The sequence below is a fragment of the Aethalodelphis obliquidens genome, unplaced genomic scaffold (genome assembly GCF_003676395.1).
Source record: "Aethalodelphis obliquidens isolate GAN/ISIS:26980383/991018 unplaced genomic scaffold, ASM367639v1 scaffold20, whole genome shotgun sequence".
Lineage (NCBI taxonomy): Eukaryota > Metazoa > Chordata > Mammalia > Artiodactyla > Delphinidae > Aethalodelphis > Aethalodelphis obliquidens.
In genome coordinates this window covers 14,397,768-14,417,433 of record NW_020837964.1, presented here as the reverse complement: position 1 = coordinate 14,417,433, position 19,666 = coordinate 14,397,768, and the positions used below count along the sequence as shown (strand labels likewise).

The window sequence follows — 19,666 nt, the reverse complement described above, 5'->3', positions numbered from 1 at the left end:
AGGGCAGTCCGTCCAGCCTGTGAAGTATACTTCTTTCTGTACAGTGTTTCACTGCATTTAGTAAAACAAGCCATTCACCTTTTGCTATAGGGTGCCAAAGAGCAGAGCTGACTTAAGCCTTTCCTTTTCTGTCTTTTTAGATGTTGTAGACATAGCTTTTTGAAGCAGAGCAGTCTGGATTAGCTAGCTCAGGGCTCAGAGCTTCAGAACCTAAATTCTCTTTGACCTGACTGGCTTCCTGCCCTTACCTGGTGCTTCTGCTTCTCCACTGGTGAGATGAAGTGGTAAATGCTCACTTCACTGGAGTGGGGAAGAGAATGCATTAGGTAAGTCTTTCAAAGCACTAAGAGATAGAAGGACCAGAGAAATAAAAGGTTATTCAACCCCACTGGAGACTCAAATCACCGATAAGCAGCTGGAGAAGATGGAGCTTATGTAACAACTCTTTGTCTCTCAATAAATAAACAGATAGGATCTGAGTCATGGGGTCACTGAGGCTCCTCTTAACCCTTGGGTGGGTGGTACTTTTCATAGGCTCACAGGAATGCTGAGATCTCTGCTGTGCTTGCTTAGCAAAGTTTTTTATTTAGATCTCGCCTGACATCTTATTTTTCCAGTAGCTCCACAACAGGAAAATGAAGGAGAATTCACAATTGCACAGGTTTTGGTTGCCTTGGAGACCATGTACTTTTAAGATATTTATGGAGGGAGCCTTAGTTTACTCTAACTGTGCAGTATGTTCCAGCTGGAGTAGAACTTTGTGAACTGACAAGGAAAGGAGTCCAAGATGTAGGAAGTAAGTAAGTATGCTGCCCAACAAGTTGTAGTGCATGATCTCAGCTGTGTTTTAAAAATACATAAAATTCTGTAACTATGTATCTGTCATCTAATCTATCATCTATCTATCTATCTATCATCTGTAGATCAATTGATCTACTATCATCTATCCATCTTGGTGAATGGATAGAAATGGCCAAATCATTACCACCGCTTGGCCCTGGGAGTGAGAATGGAACATACAGATAGCAAGACTCTCACTTTTTACTCTATACGTTTCTGTACTATTGAAATTTTAATAGGTTGTTTTGTAACAAAAAAGTTTTAACAAAAGTTACCAACTGTAATCCTAACTACCTCTCTGACAGTCCTTTCAAACATCTCACAACGTACGCGGAAAGAGTTAACACAGAGCCAGTTCAAATTCCTGATTTGGTGGTGGAGGTGGAGGCAGGGTTAGAGGTAAAAAGAAGCAAAAAGTGGGGAGGGGAGGGAAGAGGAGGGCTGGCTGCTCAGTTCTCACCTGAACCAATAGCATGAAAGTTTCAGGCCCAACGCCCATTTGTGGGACTATTTCAGGAGTCAGAGGTTGCATCTGAATTCACTGTCACTGTAACTGGCCAAAGAACTAAGACGACTTCCTGGTTTGGCTACTTGGAAGCTGCTTCTCCTTTACCCAGAAGGTAAAATCTCAAGGCTCAGCTAATCTGGTGACGGTGATTTGGAGTGTGCCCTTTTTTCTTTGTGGTGTATTGACTTCTTTATCCACAGGACAGTAGGATGCTTATGGAATAGGGCTTTATTTTTACTAATGACGATATTAACACTAAATTTCTAACAAGGTGGAATGGTTCTCCCTGGTTCTTCTTTGCACAGGACAAGACACAGTCTGTTGAAGTGTTAGGGAGGAACACTTGTATGGAAAGGAAGGAACACATATGCTTTCATTGTTTAACAGTTCTCATGTCATTTTTCCTTGGTCTCACTGAGAGCGTGGTTACATTTTCATGGGGATTACAGTTGCACACAGCGAATCTCATAGTAGGTAAGTATTCGATGGAACACTCTTAGCTAATATTGTAGAATGGGCTCTTGCTTATTTTCCATCTCAGGGAAAAGTCTTAAAACTCCCCACATTCATAACAAAGCTACTTTACATAGAAAGGAGTTTGGAAAGAGATGTCTGGTGAAATCACCCCAAAGTTTTGGTCCAACTGTAGCCCCCCCAGGATGATGTCTGTTCTTAGTGTCACAGCGACCCCTTTTTTTCCCCATAGTCTTTGTTAGTGATGGACCCATACATGATTCAGTTGCACGACCATGGCAACCTCCCCTCAGTGCTGGATGTGCATGTCAACATCCCTGGGAGAAGCTCTGTGCCGGGAAAAATGAAAGGCAGGAAGGCCAGATGGTCCGTGAAGCCCTCGGACATGTCCAACAAAACTTTCAATCCCATCCGGGCCATTGTGGACAGCATGAAGGTGAAGCCAAATCCAAACAAGACCATGATTGCTCTGTCAATTGGTGAGTTCGAGACACTTGACCGAGAGGCAGGCATTGTTCCTCCCACCCCCATTCTCATGGGTTGGTTGGAAAGGATGGAAGTGGAGGGTGGGTCTGAGCACTGGGCATGGAAGAGTAACCTCTTGGCGGTTCTTTTTTTTTTTCCCATGAAAAGGGGACCCTACTGTGTTTGGAAACCTGCCTACAGATCCTGAAGTTACCCAAGCAATAAAAGATGCCCTTGACTCGGGGAAGTATAACGGCTATGCTCCCTCCACTGGTAAATTCCTCCTGAGACTCTAATCTGGTGGCTTCCAAGTCTTTAGTGCTCTTCTAATAGGAATACATTTCTAGCATTCTTCTTTGCTTTCCCGATGCATAATTCCTAAGGAGAAGCTAAGATAAAATGGCTGTTGGATTTGGGGAAAGGGGTCTCAGGCTACTTAACCTCAAGCCATCAAGGTCTAACTTCTTTCCTGGCTTCCTCTGGCATTACGGCACCTCCCTGCTCTAGGTTCCCATTACATACTTATTTCTCAAATAACACTCCTATTCTATCATCGCTAATTCTAAACGGAGGCCTTGAGTGTGGCTGCACCTGCTTCTTTACAAAGCCCTCTAGCTCCTAAATTAATTTAATTACTGCCCTGTGTAAATAGCTTCTTGGCTTTATTTCTCCTTCTCTACACATTCAAGGTTTAATTTAATTATGGTCCTAATCACACTCTCAATGTAATTGTGCTTGTTTCAAGGCAAAAACAAAAAACAAAACCAATAAAACCAAGAACAGCAAAGGATGAGCTGACCTACTGGAGGATAGAAGGTTTGTTTAGGACAGAAAGAAATTATTCTTAGGTTTAGGTTTAACTCTCTCCATCTATTAAACATTTCTACCCTAAACATTTTGGTAAAATAAGTGATTCCTTGACTTTGTTTCAGTGTCGCACATTTCCCTGCTGTGTATATGTGCGCATAGAAACATATTCTTTTTTTTTTTTTTTTTTTTTTTTTTGCGGTACGCGGGCCTCTCACTGTTGTGGCCTCTCCCGTTGCGGAGCACAGGCTCCGGACGCGCAGGCTCAGTGGCCATGGCTCACGGGCCCAGCCGCTCCGCGGCATGTGGGATCTTCCCGGACTGGGGCACGAACCCGTGTCCCCTGCATCGGCAGGCGGACTCTCAACCACTGCGCCACCAGGGAAGCCCCCTAGAAACATATTCTTAATGCAGAATAAAACTCCAGTTTCATGCTAAACTAGAATTGTAAAAACACTTTAAAGAGATATCAGGGATGTGATTTTTAGGTTGATTATTTACATTTTATGAAGTTTCATAAATAAAAATCAAAACAAAATAAGACCAAAAGTTAAGTTGTAAAAAAAGTTTATACATAATGGAAAAGAATATGAAAAAGGATGTATATATGTATAACTTAAATCACTTTGCTGTACAGCAGAAATTAACATAACATTGTAAATCAACTATACTTCAATAAAAGTTTTTAAAAGTTTATAATGACTTTTATATCCAAAGTATTAGGAAACTGACTTAACCTGAAAACCCAAAACCAAGTCTCCATTTGACAAAATGCAAAGGATATGAACACTTCATGCCAAAGGAAACACAGATAATAATATATATCTAGAAAATACTCTTCTTTATTAGTAATTAAGGAAGTGCTAATTTGTATAATGTCAAGAGACCTATCTCTACCTATTAATTTAACAAACATTAGGAAATACTGCCTCTAGTCTTGGTAACTGAAGACAATCTTTCTGGAGAGCAATTTTGTAAAACATAATAATTTGTATGAAACTGTCTATACTTCAAGCTTGTAAACCAACATTTGGAACTATTATATGAGAATATAATTTAAAAGAAAAAAATTTGAATTTCAATATAATTTTTAAAATTTATTTTAATTTATATTATTTATTTTTGGCTGTGTTGGGTCTTCCTTGCTGCTCACGGGCTTTCTCCAGTTGCGGCGAGCGGGGGCCACTCCTCACCGCGGTGGCCCCCCTGCCCCCGCTGTGGAGCATGGGCTCCAGGCACAGGGCCTCACAAGTTGTGGCACATGGGCTCAGCAGCTGTGGCTTGCAAGCCCCAGAGTACAGGCTCAGCAGTTGTGGCGCATGGGTCGGTTGCTCTGTGGCACGTGGGATCCTCACAGACCAGGGCTTGAACCCATGTCCCCTGCACTGGCAGGCGGACTCTCAACCACTCCGCCACCAGGGAAGTCCATCAATATAAGTTAAAAGGAAAAATACTAATAGGTATACAGTACAATGTGAAAAAGTTAAAATGGACCCAAGGTAATGAATTCACTAATTACAAGTTTTCAAAAAATATAATACCTGGGGCTTCCCTGGTGGCGCAGTGGTTGAGAGTCCGCCTTTCGATGCAGGGGACACAGGTTCGGGCCCCGGTCCGGGAAGATCCCACATGCCGCGGAGCGGCTGGGCCCGTGGGCCATGGCCACTGAGCCTGCGCGTCTGGAGCCTGTGCTCCGCAACAAGAGAAGCCACAACAGTGAGAGGCCCGCGTACCGCAAAAAAAAAAAAAAGAAATATATATATATATATATATATATAAAAAATACCTGGAAGGGATTTAGGAATAATCTAAATCCTAACTAATCTAATCCTATTTTAGATTATTTAATCTAAATTTTAGATTAAATAATCTAAAATAAAATAAAACATATCACAGTAACCAAGATGCTGCAGAGTATTTTATAGTTTGGGGAACTCTTTGTTATTATTTATATATTTGTGCTCATTATAAAATTGTAAGATATAAAGTTAATCTCCTTTATCTATAGTGACAGAGAGCTAAACTAAATTGTATGTGCTCTGAGCTGGGGCAGAAGGTAGCCTCCAAGCCCTGTTGACTTGAGGGCAAACTGTCAGTTGTGGAATGAAAACTTCCAGCTTCCTCATTCTGCTCTTTTCTCTCAGGCTACTTATCGAGTCGGGAGGAGGTTGCTTCTTATTACCACTGTCCCGAGGCACCCCTGGAAGCTAAGGTGAGCCCTAGACAAGGAACCAGCTTGGGAACAGTATTGGGCAAACTCTACCCTTTTCCTTGTTTCTGTTCCATGAGGAATAAGGGTTTCAAGTGGAACAAAAACTAAGGATAATTTCCCTTTGGCAATTCGAGGACTTTTCATACGGGGAGGCCACTAATCAGCGATTATATTTAATGTCATTATAGTATGATAATAACGTTGCATATAACTCGTATAGTGTCTGTCTCAAGGAGGCTTAAAGGACTCAGAGGTCACCGTGTATTTTGCTTCTCTGCAAAAGATCATTGAAAAACAATAATTCATAAACATCAAATAATTGAAATTTTTAATTTTACCAATAGGTCTTTTATGAATCTGTAGCTTCCTTCACTGCCCTTAAGGTCACTTAGATGGGAAGATAGAGCTTCCACGGCATACTGGATTGATGGCAGGGCCAAGTTTAAATGCTACCCTCTGCTCTGTTGTCCACTGGGTGGGTGTCAATATTTCTTAACATTAAGAGGTGCCCTATATCTGTCTTTCAGAAGAGAGTCAGGTTTCAAATCTCTGGTCAAAAGTAAATAAATAACCAGGTGAAAAAGTCCAAGGTCATAATGATCTCTCGTGGAGGTCTGCTGAGTCACAACCAACCCGTCCTTTTTTAAGTGATTTATTTCTCTTAAGTGGCCAACATTTTCAACAACTTTTAGATATGCACATACGTAAACATATTCACTTCTTTCCATTTTGGCTTTGTACAGTCCCCACTACTTTACATAGAGTTTGTAAAAATAAGGGTTTTTTTGCTTCGCACTCATTCATCTGATAACCTTTCTCCTGTTGCTGTTGGAACCCCTAACAAAATGAAACTTTTCTGTTCTTTACAGGATGTCATTCTAACAAGTGGCTGCAGTCAGGCTATTGAACTTTGTTTAGCTGTGCTGGCCAACCCAGGGCAAAACATCCTAGTTCCCAGACCTGGCTTCTCTCTCTACAGGACTCTGGCGGAATCTATGGGAATCGAGGTCAAACCCTACAATTTATTGGTAAATGACTTTTAAATTTTAGACACAAGAGCTCAATTACTACTTCATAAAAATATATGACCATTATCTTAGCAGAGAAAGATCTGGAAGTGGGTGGTCGAGGCCACAGACACATTTTGTTATTTACATTATATCTTTGAGTGAAGTGAGTAGTCCTACATTTTTCAGAATCATCTTAGTCTCCCCGTTTTTTCCTCCCCAGCCAGAGAAGTTTTGGGAAATTGACCTGAAACAACTGGAATCTCTGATTGATGAAAAGACAGCTTGTCTCGTTGTCAATAATCCATCAAACCCTTGTGGGTCAGTGTTCAGTAGAAGTCATCTCCAGAAAATTTTGGCAGGTGAGTCCAGCAGACTTCACTTGACAGGGGAGAAGATGGGGATGGAATCCTTCAGGTGTTTCATGGAACGAGAAAGGAGTCCTTCACTAAGTTCCAAGCCTGGGATGGAGGTGGGAGGGCTCCACTGGGGTCTCTAGTGAGTGGTGTGCCCCTGGAAAGGTAGGAATTTCCTGAAAGAAGGAGAAAAAGAGGAAATACTTGCCTCTTCACCACTCCCATCATGTGGAAGAGAGGGTTTGAAATATCTAGTTAATTAAAGAGCAAATTTAGGCTCTGTACCCTGGAAGAGTATAAGAAGAGTTTATAGTTCTTAAAGAGGAAGATGAAACATACAAACATGAAATGCAAAGTATAATAAGCCCAGGTAAATATTAAATGCTAAGGCAATTCACATTAAAAATGATTTCAGCATGTTTCTCTTATTTTCAGTGGCTGCAAGGCAGTGTGTCCCCATCTTAGCTGATGAGATCTATGGAGACATGGTGAGTCTCGGGTAGGATGCATCACTGCCATATTCTCAATCCCAAATTATCTCATGGCACCTTTAGATGTGGCACCTAGAATAATCAGAAGCAAATCCTAATCATTTCAGTACAGCACTAATCAGTAGTATCCCTGCGCTCTAAACAGATATACAGATAACCAGCCCTTAGCCAGTTTTCCAAGATCCAAAAAGCTATACAAATCTGAAGATTTTTGGAATTCATTTGGTGGCAAAACCTGACTTGGCCTGATATAAAGCTATTTGTAAATCTTTGTGTATCTCACTTATGGATCTGTATAAGAGTGTAAGGAAAGGGGTGGAACAGTTACTGTGTTTGATTAGGAGTGCTGTCCCCGATTGCCCTGCGACTGTTATATAATATATGGTACGTGTGCTATATAACCTTTCTAAAATCCAAACAGTTCTACATTTTGCAACACACTTGAGCCCAGGAATTTCACATAAGGGATTATGGACCCATACCTTATTGTGAAATCTGTAACTCCAACGGTCATTCATTCCCTAGAGCCAAGGGTTATACCTATTACTGGGCTGGGGTCAGTTTCCTCATTTTAGGCTTCCTTTAATCTAGACTAGATACTGGGTTAAATGTATTTGGGTGTCCCCTCTGAAGCCTCTTGAGATCCCAATCATGCTTCAGGGTAGGAATGAGCCCGTAAATCTGAGACCCTGTCCCTAGTGATATAAGGAAAATTTTGCAAGGCATGGGATTCAGAGGAAAATAAACCAGAAGACAACGGTAACAAGCACCTCTTCTCCTCAGGTGTTTTCAGATTCCAAATTTGAACCTCTAGCCACCCTCAGCAGCAACGTCCCCATCCTGTCCTGTGGAGGGCTGGCCAAGCGCTGGCTGGTTCCCGGCTGGAGGATGGGCTGGATTCTCATCCATGACCGAAGAGATATTTTTGGCAATGAGGTGAGAGCAATGTGGTGAAATCGTATGTCTAATTTAGGGGTGATTATAGACATATATTTTTCTAAATATTTATTTATTTACTTTGCATGCACAGTGGTAAGGAGTTTTTTTCTTTCTTTTTGGCCCTGTAGTTCCGTATGCCTGGAAAGACACTGGATAAAGACAGTACTAGTTATTCCTCTCCAAAACTCAGTTTTTCTGTCTTGGTGAGGAAGTTCCATCCACCTCTAATTTTAGTACCACAAAAAAGGAAACAATAGCAGTAATGATACCTAATATTGTTTGTGGGATTACAATGTGCCAGAGCTTTATGTACTTTATTTCAATTTAATTCTCCTAACAACCCTGTGAGGCCAGTATTAGTATTACCTCCATTTCACAGGTAAGAAATATGAGACACAGAGAGGTTGTATTATTTGCCCAGAGTCACACAGCCAGTGCACGGCAGAGCTGGGCTACAAACCTAGGTGGTCTGATCTAAGAATGACACTAGGCACCATCACTTCTCCAGAGATTAAAAACTTGATAGAATTGGCAGAACAAGGATCTCCACAGTGGGGATGCCTAAGAAAGGCTAAATAATGTGTTCGCTGGGGGGCTTTTTAGATCCGAGATGGGCTGGTGAAGCTGAGTCAGCGGATCCTGGGACCCTGCACCCTTGTCCAGGGAGCTCTGAAAAGCATCCTGCATCGCACCCCTCAAGAATTCTACCACAACACTCTAAGCTTCCTCAAGGTAAGGGCAGCCCATGACTTTCCACTTTGGGAGTCAAGGAATGCCACCAGTGGAATTTGAAATAATGGGTCCTCATTTCTGGAGCAATGCTCCATTATGGGGCTTCCAAGCCAGGAGGTGGCATCAGTGTAAATATCTACCCATACATTTCTCTAACTTCTGGCAATCCACCCTGCTCCTGGCCAAAAGCTTCAAGTGGCAGAGTTTTTATCTTGTTACCCCTTATGCCAGGAGGGCAAACTTAGGTTCCCTGCCTTTGATGTGGGCTCTCCTTTTAATGACTTGGTTTTTCTTTTGCTTAACTTTTCATTCTTGATGTCTCTGTCTCCTCTCGTAGTCCAATGCGGATCTCTGCTATGGGGCATTGGCTGCCATCCCTGGACTCCGGCCCATCCGCCCTTCTGGGGCCATGTACCTCATGGTGAGTATGTGGGTGGCAGGCAGTTGGTGGTGGTGGGGGAAGCCAGTCTGCAGGGCTCACGAAGACAACCACATGGGCTCCTGAGGCAGTCAGTTTAGGAACTGCCTTGTTCTGAATTGTCCCATCGGTGTGGTTTAACCTCAGTGCTAAAAAAAAGAAAAAAGAAGAAAAAGAAAAAAACTCTTAAAATGACTTAATTCTTCATACTGAGACTCATTTTATATGTAGATACAGGGATGACATAAGACACAAATAAGAGGCTTTCCACACTACTGTAATTCTCACCTAGGAGAGATCTGGTTCCCTAGGAATGTTTGGGGATATATAGGAATTTTGTTTGTTTTCAGAAAGACTGTGTGGGGTGCTATTGTCATTTTGTGGGCCAGGGATGCTAAATATTTTTCAATGGGCAGGGTAGTTCCATGCAATCAAGAATAGCCTGGCCCATAATGATTATAGTGCCTTTAAAAAAATAATTAATTAATTAATGTAATTTTGGCTGCGTTGGGTCTTCGTTGCTACGTGCGGGCTTTTTCTCCAGTTGCGGTGGGCGGGGCTCCTCTTCCTTGTGGTGCGCGGGCTTCTCATTGCAGGGGCTTCTCTTGTTGCGGAGCACGGGCTCCAGGCGTGCGGGCTTCAGTAGTTGTGGCTCTCAGGGTCTAGAGCACAGGCTCAGTAGTTGTGGTACACGGGCTTAATTGCTCCGTGGCATGTAGGATCTTCCCGGACTAGGGCTCGAACCCATGTCCCCTGCTTTGGCAGGTTGATTCTTAACCACTGCGCCACCAGGGAAGTCCCAATAGTGCCTTTTTTGAGAAACACTGGCATCCTATTTCCAGCTTTCATTTATCAGCATCCAAGAAGGAACCCTTCAGTAAACTAAAACATTAATATAAATACATCCTCTCTTCCCTATGAAAAATTCTGTGAGTTCATAAGAGCAAGAACTCTTAGTTATCAGTAGTGGAGTTCCAAGATGTTTTTTAGAGCAGTCCCTACCTTAACTTGTGGCATAGGGAGTTGGCCTGTTTTCCCTCCTGATAAATTTGCATCTCCCTGTTATTGGTATAGGTTGGAATTGAGATGGAACATTTCCCAGAATTTGAGAATGATGTGGAATTCACTGAGCAGTTAGTTGCTGAGCAATCCGTCCACTGCCTCCCGGCAACAGTGAGTGCTTACGTCTCTCAGGACACTCTCAACGGTTTCTAGAGTCTCAGGAACTCTCCCTGAGCTGGTCTTTAGCCTGACTTTCTCTCCCCCAACAAAGCATACTGTCGGCCTTCATATACTCAGGTTCCTCATCCACGGATTCAACCAACTGTGGATGGAAAAATATGAGGGGAAAAAAAAATCCCAGAAAGTTCCAAAACTTGAATTTGCTGCAGACTGGCAACTATTTGCATAGCATTTACATTGTATTAGGTATTATAAGTAACCTAGAGATGATTTAAAGTACACAGGAAGATGTATGTAGGTTATGCAAATACTATGGCATTTTATATATGCGACTTGAGCATCCTCGGATTTTGGCACTCTCAAAGGTTCTGGAACCAACCCTCCATGGATACCGAGGGACTACTGTATTCTCTTCCGAAAAGATTCAAACTGATGGGTCTCACGACCTCTATTTAAAATTTGTTTCTCCCCCATCCAGGAAGAAAAATTGTGGTTGAATATTCTAGGTGAGAGGAAATCAAGCTTGTCCCACAAATTCCTTTTAAGATAAATTAACTCAGCTACTGGCTTAGCAGTCCAGTGGTGGGAATTGAGTGAAATGATAGCCTTGGGTAAATGGCATCACTGCTTTGCGCTGATTAGGGCCCTGGCCATATTAGGGTGGTCCAGTCCCTGATTCAATTGCTCTGAGAATAACAGGCTTTTGTTTTTGCAGTGCTTCGAGTACCCAAATTTCTTCCGAGTGGTAATCACAATCCCCGAAGTGATGATGCTGGAGGCCTGTAGCCGGATCCAGGAGTTCTGTGACCAGCACTACCATTGTGCTGAAGGGAGCCCGGAGGAATGTGACAAATAGGACGCAGTCCATTCTCCTGAGTGTGTGTCCCATCGGGCTGGGGAGAGCGGGACTGAGCCCTGCTGCTCCTCAGGTGCCCCTGCTGGGAGAGGGGCCTCACAAATACCACGACAAGGGCTCAGAATTGCTCCAGCTTTCCCCCAGCTGTATCCACACACACACTCTGAACCCCAGATTTCATCGCACTCTGCTCTGCTGGAGTGACTCATTAATTCATTAATCCACCCCTATGACTTCCATCAATCCATCCTCCCATATGACTTCCTCCTTTTAGCTTGAGAGTACCAGGTGAACAAAGTCACCCAGGAAACGGTAGAGACAGGAAAATTAAGAACTCAGGATTAGAGAATCAAAAGATTGAGGGGAAGTTGTGCCCCCAACCATTTCCTCTTACTCTAAGTAAGAACACATTCTCTTCAGTCAGGTCTGAAGCCCAACTCTGTTACTGGCTCACTTCAGGTATACATCACTGTATGCAATAATGCTATAATGAAAGAAGTTGGGGACACATGTATTTGGTTACTTCTAAACACATTAGGAAAGCTTGCCAATTTGAAGGATCTCTTACAGAAACTTTTCGCTGATTTTTTTTTTTTGTAGAGAATTATTTTGTGATACAAAGAAATTTAATTGATAGAGTTTCTAAATGTAGATATATGTGTATCAGGCTTTCTTAAAATGGCAGCGCATCTGTACTAAAAAAAGGAGGAATCAGAGGACCTTCCAGGAACGCTGCTGTGTAAGGGCCAGAATTTTCTTCACTCGTCACTGTTATAGAATCATTATTACTTTTGCTGTAACGTTGATATTGATTTATTGATATATATGTATATTATCTTTTCATATGTTTTCTAAGAAACATTTATATTGAAAAGATCTTTTATTTTGCCAAGGGCATAAATTATTGTTTTCCTTTTTCTTTTTTTTTTTAATAAATTTTACTAAGTATTCTCTTCTGTGATGTCATTTTTCTCCTCTGTGGGGAATTTCTATCCCCAGGTGCTACTTATTGCGCAGTCTGATTGATTTATTACCCACTAGGTTTCATTTATTTCTTTGTAGATGTACTGACATTTGGAGTCACTTAAGAAACACTATTCCTAAAATATTTTATTTGGGAGCTCAACTTCTTGCTTGTACTTACAAACAAGACAAACTAAGAAGCAACATTATAAACACCTGGCCTCTGACTTCACACTTTCAACTTTTGGGATCCCCACTCTCCAATTGCCTACACTTGTCTAGATCTACTAACCACTCACTGGGTAACAAGTTGAACTGGTTCAGCTAATCAAGAGAATGAGGTGTGTCCGGTGTGCTCATCTTTCAGTATGAGCTTTTTGTCTGCAAATCCTCTTAAGCACGGTTGCCTAATTTTTTCCTAACCATTTCCCTTGGAGGAGGGAGCCTGAAGTTATTTTGCAAGGTTAGGGGCAGGAATATACCATAATCAATCTGAGAATTCTTCACTAAGGGATGTTTTCCTTATCTAGAATAGGAACTTCAAGTCTCAACTCTGCCAACCACACCCAATTAATTTCCTTTACAAAAATAAACATCAAACATCCCCTTCCCATCTATGTCGGACTTCGGTGAACTAAAATTTACCCTTCAATTTTTTTCAGCAAAACCAAGAGGAATATACAATGATTGAGATGAAAAACATTTGTTTCCTGTATGCCACTCCTGCCGATTTTTCGAAAATTCCTGGCTCCTCTTTTCCTGTACCTCTGGCCCCAACTCCCAAGGATATCTGTCCAGAGATAAACAGGAAGACTTAGTGGTTTACACAAAACGTTTTATCTTCACACGTATGTATAATTCTATCCAGCATTACTGAATCTAGACAGGCTTCTTAAATTTCCAAATTTCCTTGATATCTACCATTTTGGTAAGGGAGTCAAATGAAAATTCAAAGATTTAAAAAACAAAACGGGACTTCCCTGGTGGCGCAGTGGTTAAGAATCCACCTGCCAATTCAGGGAACATGGGTTCCAGCCCTGGTCCAGGAAGATCCCTCATGCCGCAGAGCAACTAAGCCCATGCACCACAACTACTGAGCCTGTGATCTAGGGGCCATGCCCTAGAGCCCATGAGCCACAACTACTGAAGTCCACCCGCCTAGAGCCCGTGCTCCGCAACAAGAGAAGCCACAGCATGAGAAGCACGTGCACCACAGTGAAGGGTAGCCCCTGCTCACCACAACTGGAGAAAGCCCCTGTGGCAACAAAGACCCAATGCAGCCAAAAATATATAAATAAATAATTTTAAAAAATAAAATAAAATAAACAAAACAAAAATACATGCACATTGGACATATTTCAAACGATGCAAAAAAATAAAAAAACCCACTCATGCCAGTCCTTCAGCACCTTTTCTTCTCCCCTGAGGTAATCACAGTAGCAGTTGCTGATCCATTCTTTGACATTATTCTGTGTACACATAAATGTTTTTGCGTGTGAATTTTTCTTTTTTTTTTTTTTTTCCTTTCTTCAAAGTAACTGTTACTCAACTTTTTAATTCAGCTTCTGTGGAAGTCTAAGGAGGGATGACATTTCTGTCCATCATGTCCTGGGTGATTCTGAATAAAAAAGGGACCCCCTGGTCGGGGCTGCTTCCAAACAAGATTAAAATTCCCAAGAGACAATTCCCAGCTGCTTCGCGGATGGCGGCAGTAGGATGGTGGCTTCCGAGCGTCCCAGGATAAAACAAAGGATGCTTTAAAAGGTCGGAGACAAGGGCTCGCAGCTGTGAATTCACCTTTCTGTCTAACCTACGGGATAACTGGCGAGTTACCACTGACCCGGTACCACACACCGTCCCACTCTAGTCCCTAGCAGTCACCAACGACGCAACCCTGCTCTGGGTGACCGTGTTGGAAGAGGAGGGGGTCGGGGGATGGAGCGGTGGAGGAGTTGGGGTGGGGTGGAGCGGGGGAAAGAACCCACGGCTGCGCAGGCACAAATGCTAATGAGGGGCGGCGCACTACTCAGGGCGCATGCGCAGTCACGGGACTAGGAGACGCAGCAGACCGTGAGGCGCCGGCGAGGTCGCGTATCTCTAGTGGGAGCGACTACCTTTTCTCCGGATGTTCGGTTTTGTTTCCTCCTTCAGCCTATTTCTCGGACCCGCGCCTTTTTGAGAGATTCCCTTCCTCCTTTGCCCCCTTTTCGGGTCACATCAGGCGGGAGGCTTCCAGAAAGTCGACAAGTCATCTTTAGGTATTGTAAACACCTGTTAACCTTTTCCTAGCTGTGGGCGGGTGCCAGTAAGTCCCATAAGTTGTGAAACAGAAGCAGAAGTTCCCAGGAGCTGTTGTCAGTTTTCAAAAGTATCCCTGGAAATTTTCTTAGAAGAATCGTATCCTTCACGGTCCCGAGTGCATGGCATATATGTTTGGATTTCTGCCGAGCCAGAAAGGTGACTCCTCTGCTGTGCTTCACGCACACCACACTTTACTGTGCAGGAGGGCCTGTATTTTAAGTACTCTAAAGGTCGAAGTATTGAATCTGTTGGAGAAGTGAATCCCCGGTACATCTTATTCATACTCTTATTTACTTTAAACAGTTCGTGTGTTTACAAACGGGTTTCATAATGATGTCCTAGAAACCGCACACCTGGATGCTCTCTATGGGTCAGATTGTTGCAGAGCACCTTCCAAAGAAACAGTCACTTTCTGACACTCTAATTGAGGTGTGTTATGTAGGAAGCAGGTGATGTTAATTCTGCGAAGAAAACAGTCTGCAAACTAGCAAGTGTGTCTTAATTTTTGTCAGTGTTTCAAGCATAGAAAAGAATTCTTGCTCCTTGAGACATTTACTCATTTGAAAATTGAAATGCAAAGTACATTATGAAATTCAAAGTACGTTATCCCGGGCTTCCCTGGTGGCGCATTGGTTGAGAGTCCGCCTGCCGAGGCAGGGGACACGGGTTCGTGCCCCGGTCCGGGAAGATCCCACATGCCTCGGAGCGGCTGGGCCCGTGAGCCATGGCCGCTGAGCCTGCGCGTCCGGAGCCTGTGCTCCGCAACGGGAGAGGCCACAACAGTGAAAGGCCCACGTACCGCAAAAAAAAAAGAAAAAAAAAGTACGTTATCCCGTGTTTAAAAAATAAAGCCGCAGGGAGTTCTTGCTTTGTCAGCACATATACTAAAATTGGAACAATACAGAGAAGACGAGCATAGTACTAGCAATCCAAATACAACAGCCCATTAAAAAGATTATGTACCATGACCAAGTGGGATTTTTTGTTTTATAAATTTATTTATTTTTGTCTGCGTTCGGTCTTCATTGCTGCGTGCGGGCTTCTCATTGCCGTGGTTTCTTTTGTTGTGGTTCACGGGCCCTAAGTGCGTAGGCTTCTGTAGTTGTGGCAGGCAGGCTCAGTAGTTGTGGCTCACGGGCTCTAGGGCGCAGGCTCAGTAGCTGTGGCGCACGGGCTTAGTTGCTCCGCGGCATGTGGGATCTTCCCGGACTAGGGCTACAAACCTGTGTCCCTTGCATTGGCAGGCAGATTCTTAACTGCGCCACCAGGGAAGCCCCGACCAAGTGGGATTTATTTCTGGAATATGGGAATGGTTCAACAAATGAAAAAACAGTGTAATACACCTCAATAACAGAATGAAGGACAAAAACGACCTGGTCATCTCAGTGATGCTAACAAAACATTTGGGAGGTCTGAGGTCTTCTGCCAGCGTTCAGTAGGTGTTCTGTAGGAGTTGTTCCCCATGTAGATGTATTTCTGATGTATCTGTGGGGAGGAAGGTGATCTCCGCGTCTGACTCTTCCGCCATCTTGAAGCTCCTCCGAGATTTCTTTTTAATTCATCCTTTCATTCAGGCTTAGCCCTTGAAGGGTCCTGGCTTCATGCAGAGTTTAAATTACAACTCCCTGCCTTACCGGGGCCTAAGCCTTCCTCTCTAGTCTTAAAATCCAGACCTCTTGGTTACTGAGGTAGCACCAGCATAACCATAATCTTTTTTCCTCGTTTTCAGTTCCCTCTTTATTTGTGCTCCTTGGGAGTTACCCTTACCCTCTTGCAAAGTTAGCTCCGAATCTGAAAAAGTGTATGTTAGATTTTATCTAATATATCTAGGTGTTTTGAAGCACACACATTTTCGCATTATCTAGTTTGTGATATTGCTATAGAAATTCCCATACTTTTAGCTCCCTCCAGCCTGATGCTTTCTCTTTCCATTCGTTCCCCCTGGAATTCTTCTTCCATGGCAGATTAAAATTCCCTGCCATTCCCAAATTGTTGAGCATAGTTCCTTCACGTCTTTGCTTTAACCATAACTTGGCTGTTCCCCCAAAGATACTGCCACCCCTACAGCCAGCTTGAAATTGCTTTTATTTCACCTAGTCTAGAAATCTAACTTACTGTCCTTTCAGGATTTCTAGTCTCTCAGAGTCATGCAATAACCATCCTTTAAAATATAGGCTATAACACAACATTTTAAACCAACTATACTCCAATAAAAATTTTAAAAGTAAATAAAGTATAAGCTATATTACTTTATACCCTTTCTGTACACTCTCCTTTATTTACTTAGGGCCTTGACATATGGGAAATTTCAGTATTTCTTTGGATAACCCAACCAACACCTATAACGGCCTCCTGCCTATCTCGAACTTGAGGAGCTATATATAAATCTTACTGCATTATGGCCACCCACTCCCACAGACACACCTTGTTCTTTTTTTTAATAATAAATTTATTTATTTATTTATTTTTGGCTGCATTGGGTCTTCGTTGCTGCGTGCAGGCTTTCTCTAGTTGTGGAGAGCGGGGGCTACCCTTTGTTGTGGTGCATGGGCTTCTCATTGCAGCGGCTTCTCTTGTTGCAGAGCACAGGCTCTAGGTGCATGGGCTTCAGTAGTTGTGGCTCAAGGGCTCTAGAGCACAGTCTCAGTAGTTGTGGCACACCGGCTTAGTTGCTCCGCGGCATGTGGGATCTTCCCGGACCAGGGCTCGAACTCATGTCCCCTGCACTGGCAGGCGGATTCTTAACCACTGCGCCACCAGGGAAGTCCCTACTCCTTGTTCTTTATCATGATCTTGAACTAGACTATTTTAGGAATCTTAAATCCTGATGTATAATTAACTCACTACAATCTTCTTCCCCTCCAACTGAATCACAATTTACACCTAGACATTATTCAACCCTCTGATCTCTCCACACTTTCCTCCTAAGTCCGTCAACTCCCCTGTATTGTTACTCTTCTCTTTCTTTCCAACATATACCCCATGGTGCAATACATACCCACATTCTTGCCAGCCACTTGAACTTAGCTTCCTTATCTTTGTGTAGCATCTACTGTGGAAAGTCTCTACCTGAGATTAATCTAACCCTGAACTCTCCATTTCTATACCTAAAAAAAGGAAGAAAGAAAGAAAAAAGGTAAATTGGTGCTATTGGTGCATGGTGTCCAGCCTCACTGAAAATCCTTTTACAAATACTGGACCAGTGCCGCCTTAGAAGCCTTGAGTTGAAGTTGGCAGAGCACATAATGGAAGGAGCCCAAGTACCTGCATTACTGCTTAGAGAAGAGCCATTTACTGAACATGTTGGGCTTTATCTGTGCAAGAAAGAAACTTCAGTTGTGTTTGAGCCATCAAACATTTGGGGATTTGTTATAGCAGCTTCCATTGCCTTAACTAATGCAATGAGATACCATTTTGAAATTTTAATTTTCATCAGTAATAAGAGAAAATTTTATTTAGGAGCAGTAATGTAAAATTTAATCCCTCTGTTTTAAAATACATCATCAATGATACAATTAAAAATAGCACATGCTTTGGAGGCATTTCTCCAAAAAAGATACTCAGTGGCCAATAAGCTCACGAAAAGATGTTTGACGTTGTTGATCGTTAAGGAAATGCAAGTCAAATCCACAATGAGATATCACTGCACACCCGCTAAGATGGCTATGATAAACAGACAAATGGTAAAATAACAAGTGTTGGCAAGGCTGTGGATAATTAGGGACTCTCACATGCAGCTTGTGGGACTGTAAAACGGTACAGCTGCTGTGGAAAACAGTCTGTTGATTCCTCAAAAAGAGAAACAGAATTGTTAGCAATTCTACTTCTACACTTATATCCAAAATAATTGAAAATAGGAGTCCAAACAAAAACTTGCTCATGAATATTCTTGGCAGCACTGTTTACAATAGCCATAAGGTGGAAACAACCCAAGTGTCCATTAATGGATGACCAGAGAAACAAATTATGATGTATACACAAAATGGGATGTTATTTAGCCATAAAAATGGATGAAGTGTTGATACTGCTACAACTTGGATGAACCTTGAAAATATTATACTAAGTGAAAGAAGCCAGACACAGAAGGTCACATATTGTGTGATTCCTTCTGTATGGAATATCGAGAATAGGCAAATCCATAGCGATAGAAAGCAGATTGTCAGGGGCTGGCGATAGGAGGCTAGCGAGTGATTACTTAATGGCTATGGGGTCTTCTTCTAGAGCGATGAAAAAGTTTTGAAACTAAAAAGAGGTGGTTGTACAACATCATGAATACACTAAATTTCGCTGAAATACACAGTTTAAAATGGTTAATTGTATGTTGTGTGAATTTCACCTCAGAAAACAGAAAACTACCATGAAACTAAAAAGGAAAAAAAAAAAGTTAACCCCCCGGTATTCCTCGTGACCAGAGATGAACACTGTTACCACTTTGTTGTGCTGAATTTCCTTCCAGACTTTTTTTAATGTGTACTAAATGCACTGATTTGTAAAACACATTATTTTATTTAATAGACCATCCATCTTCAAGATTTAAAACATAGCACACAATGGTGATGGAAATTGTCTGTATCTTGACTGTATCAGTGTTAATATCCTGGTTGCGATATTGTATTATATGTCTGCAAAATGTTATCTTTGGGGGTGGGAGCACTAAAATCAGTTTCATTAGAAAATATAAAATATGAAACATATTGGAAAATAACATTTTTCCATATTTTAAAATTTAATTTTTTGAATAGGTGATACAGTCACAAGGTTCAGAAAATTTTAAGTAAAGAGTCATAATAACTTTCGTCCTTATTTATCATCTCTGCAATCCACCCTGCCTTATCCCCTATGGGGTCACTGTTTTTAGTGTCCCGTGTATCCTTCCACACTTTCTCTAGGCGTATACAAGTAAATTGTAATACAGATTTATATTCCCCATTAGTACAAAAGATAGCATAAAATCACAGTTTTGTACTTTTCTTTTTTCTTTCACAGTGTATGTATATTGGGGAATTGGGGAGCTTTCCATATATGAACACAGAGAAATACCTCTCTCTGTCTCTCTGTCTCTCTCCACCTCTCTCTCTCTCTCTCTCTCTCTCTCTCTCTCTCTCTCTCTCTCTC

At 42.2% G+C, this 19,666-nt stretch overlaps 2 protein-coding genes across 4 annotated transcripts in view; both read left to right on the top strand.

Moving 5' to 3' along the window:
* Window positions 1–1,376: 1,376 nt before the first annotated feature.
* On the top strand, window positions 1,377–13,036 carry TAT (tyrosine aminotransferase). 2 transcript variants are annotated; one of them, XM_027119885.1, is made up of 12 exons: window positions 1,377–1,460; window positions 2,055–2,301; window positions 2,456–2,560; window positions 5,239–5,306; window positions 6,176–6,334; window positions 6,537–6,675; window positions 7,105–7,157; window positions 7,944–8,096; window positions 8,703–8,831; window positions 9,169–9,252; window positions 10,324–10,422; window positions 11,147–11,692. In XM_027119885.1, exons 2-12 carry the CDS (start codon window positions 2,067–2,069, stop codon window positions 11,285–11,287), a joined length of 1,365 nt encoding a protein of 454 aa, XP_026975686.1. In that variant the 5' UTR covers window positions 1,377–1,460; window positions 2,055–2,066; the 3' UTR covers window positions 11,288–11,692. The 2 variants fall into 2 exon arrangements, with proteins under 2 accessions (XP_026975686.1, XP_026975687.1); XM_027119886.1 differs by having other exon boundaries at window positions 1,400–1,460; window positions 2,088–2,301; window positions 11,147–13,036.
* A 1,291-nt stretch (window positions 13,037–14,327) lies between these two features.
* Window positions 14,328–19,666, top strand: part of ZNF19 (zinc finger protein 19) — a 111,860-nt gene continuing 106,521 nt past the window's right edge. The window contains exon 1 of one of the 2 annotated variants that reach the window (XM_027119353.1): window positions 14,328–14,508. The gene's annotated coding sequence lies outside the window, so the exon portion shown is untranslated. The remainder of the gene's footprint in view (window positions 14,509–19,666) is intronic. The other variant, XM_027119357.1, reaches the window with a different exon arrangement.

What these genes read in the sequence shown, in the direction of transcription:
- TAT (XM_027119885.1), top strand. Translation starts at nt 2,067, where the DNA reads ATGGACCCATACATGATTCAGTTGCACGACCATGGCAACCTCCCCTCA. An exon ending in GAGATATTTTTGGCAATGAG is followed by an intron (nt 8,097 to 8,702) that starts GTGAGAGCAATG and finishes GGGGCTTTTTAG; the next exon opens with ATCCGAGATGGGCTGGTGAA. An exon ending in CTGGGGCCATGTACCTCATG is followed by an intron (nt 9,253 to 10,323) that starts GTGAGTATGTGG and finishes TTATTGGTATAG; the next exon opens with GTTGGAATTGAGATGGAACA.